The sequence below is a fragment of the Sinocyclocheilus grahami genome, unplaced genomic scaffold (genome assembly GCF_001515645.1).
Source record: "Sinocyclocheilus grahami isolate Dianchi unplaced genomic scaffold, SAMN03320097.WGS_v1.1 scaffold913.1, whole genome shotgun sequence".
NCBI lineage: Eukaryota > Metazoa > Chordata > Actinopteri > Cypriniformes > Cyprinidae > Sinocyclocheilus > Sinocyclocheilus grahami.
In genome coordinates this window covers 112,271-112,557 of record NW_015506092.1, presented here as the reverse complement: position 1 = coordinate 112,557, position 287 = coordinate 112,271, and the positions used below count along the sequence as shown (strand labels likewise).

Sequence of the window (287 nt, the reverse complement as noted above, 5' to 3'; positions counted from 1 at the left end):
TTCTCCAAATCTGTTTCGATGAAGAAACAAACTCATCTACATCTTGGATGGCCTGAGGGTGAGGACATTTTCAGCAAATTAAAATTTTTGGATGAACTATTACTTCAAGTAGAATGGCCAGGATTTTTTCCCTAAATGTTGTATTTGTTTGTTTATTCATTTTTTTCGTAATTTAATTTTTTAGCACTCCGAGTGGAAACACAATCAGTGCTGCTGAGCTCACCTGTGCTCTTTTGATGAGCTTGTCAAGGTAAACTGGTAAAACGACTCTTTAATGAAGTATTGTT

At 35.2% G+C, this 287-nt stretch overlaps 1 protein-coding gene across 1 annotated transcript in view; it reads left to right on the top strand.

Annotated features, from left to right (window-relative positions):
* The window catches only part of phgdh (phosphoglycerate dehydrogenase), a 15,727-nt gene that overhangs the window by 1,965 nt on the left and 13,475 nt on the right, over positions 1 to 287 (top strand). Inside the window, exon 3 of the mRNA XM_016249143.1 lies at positions 185 to 250. Coding sequence (XP_016104629.1) covers positions 185 to 250 — 66 coding nt within the window. The remainder of the gene's footprint in view (positions 1 to 184; positions 251 to 287) is intronic.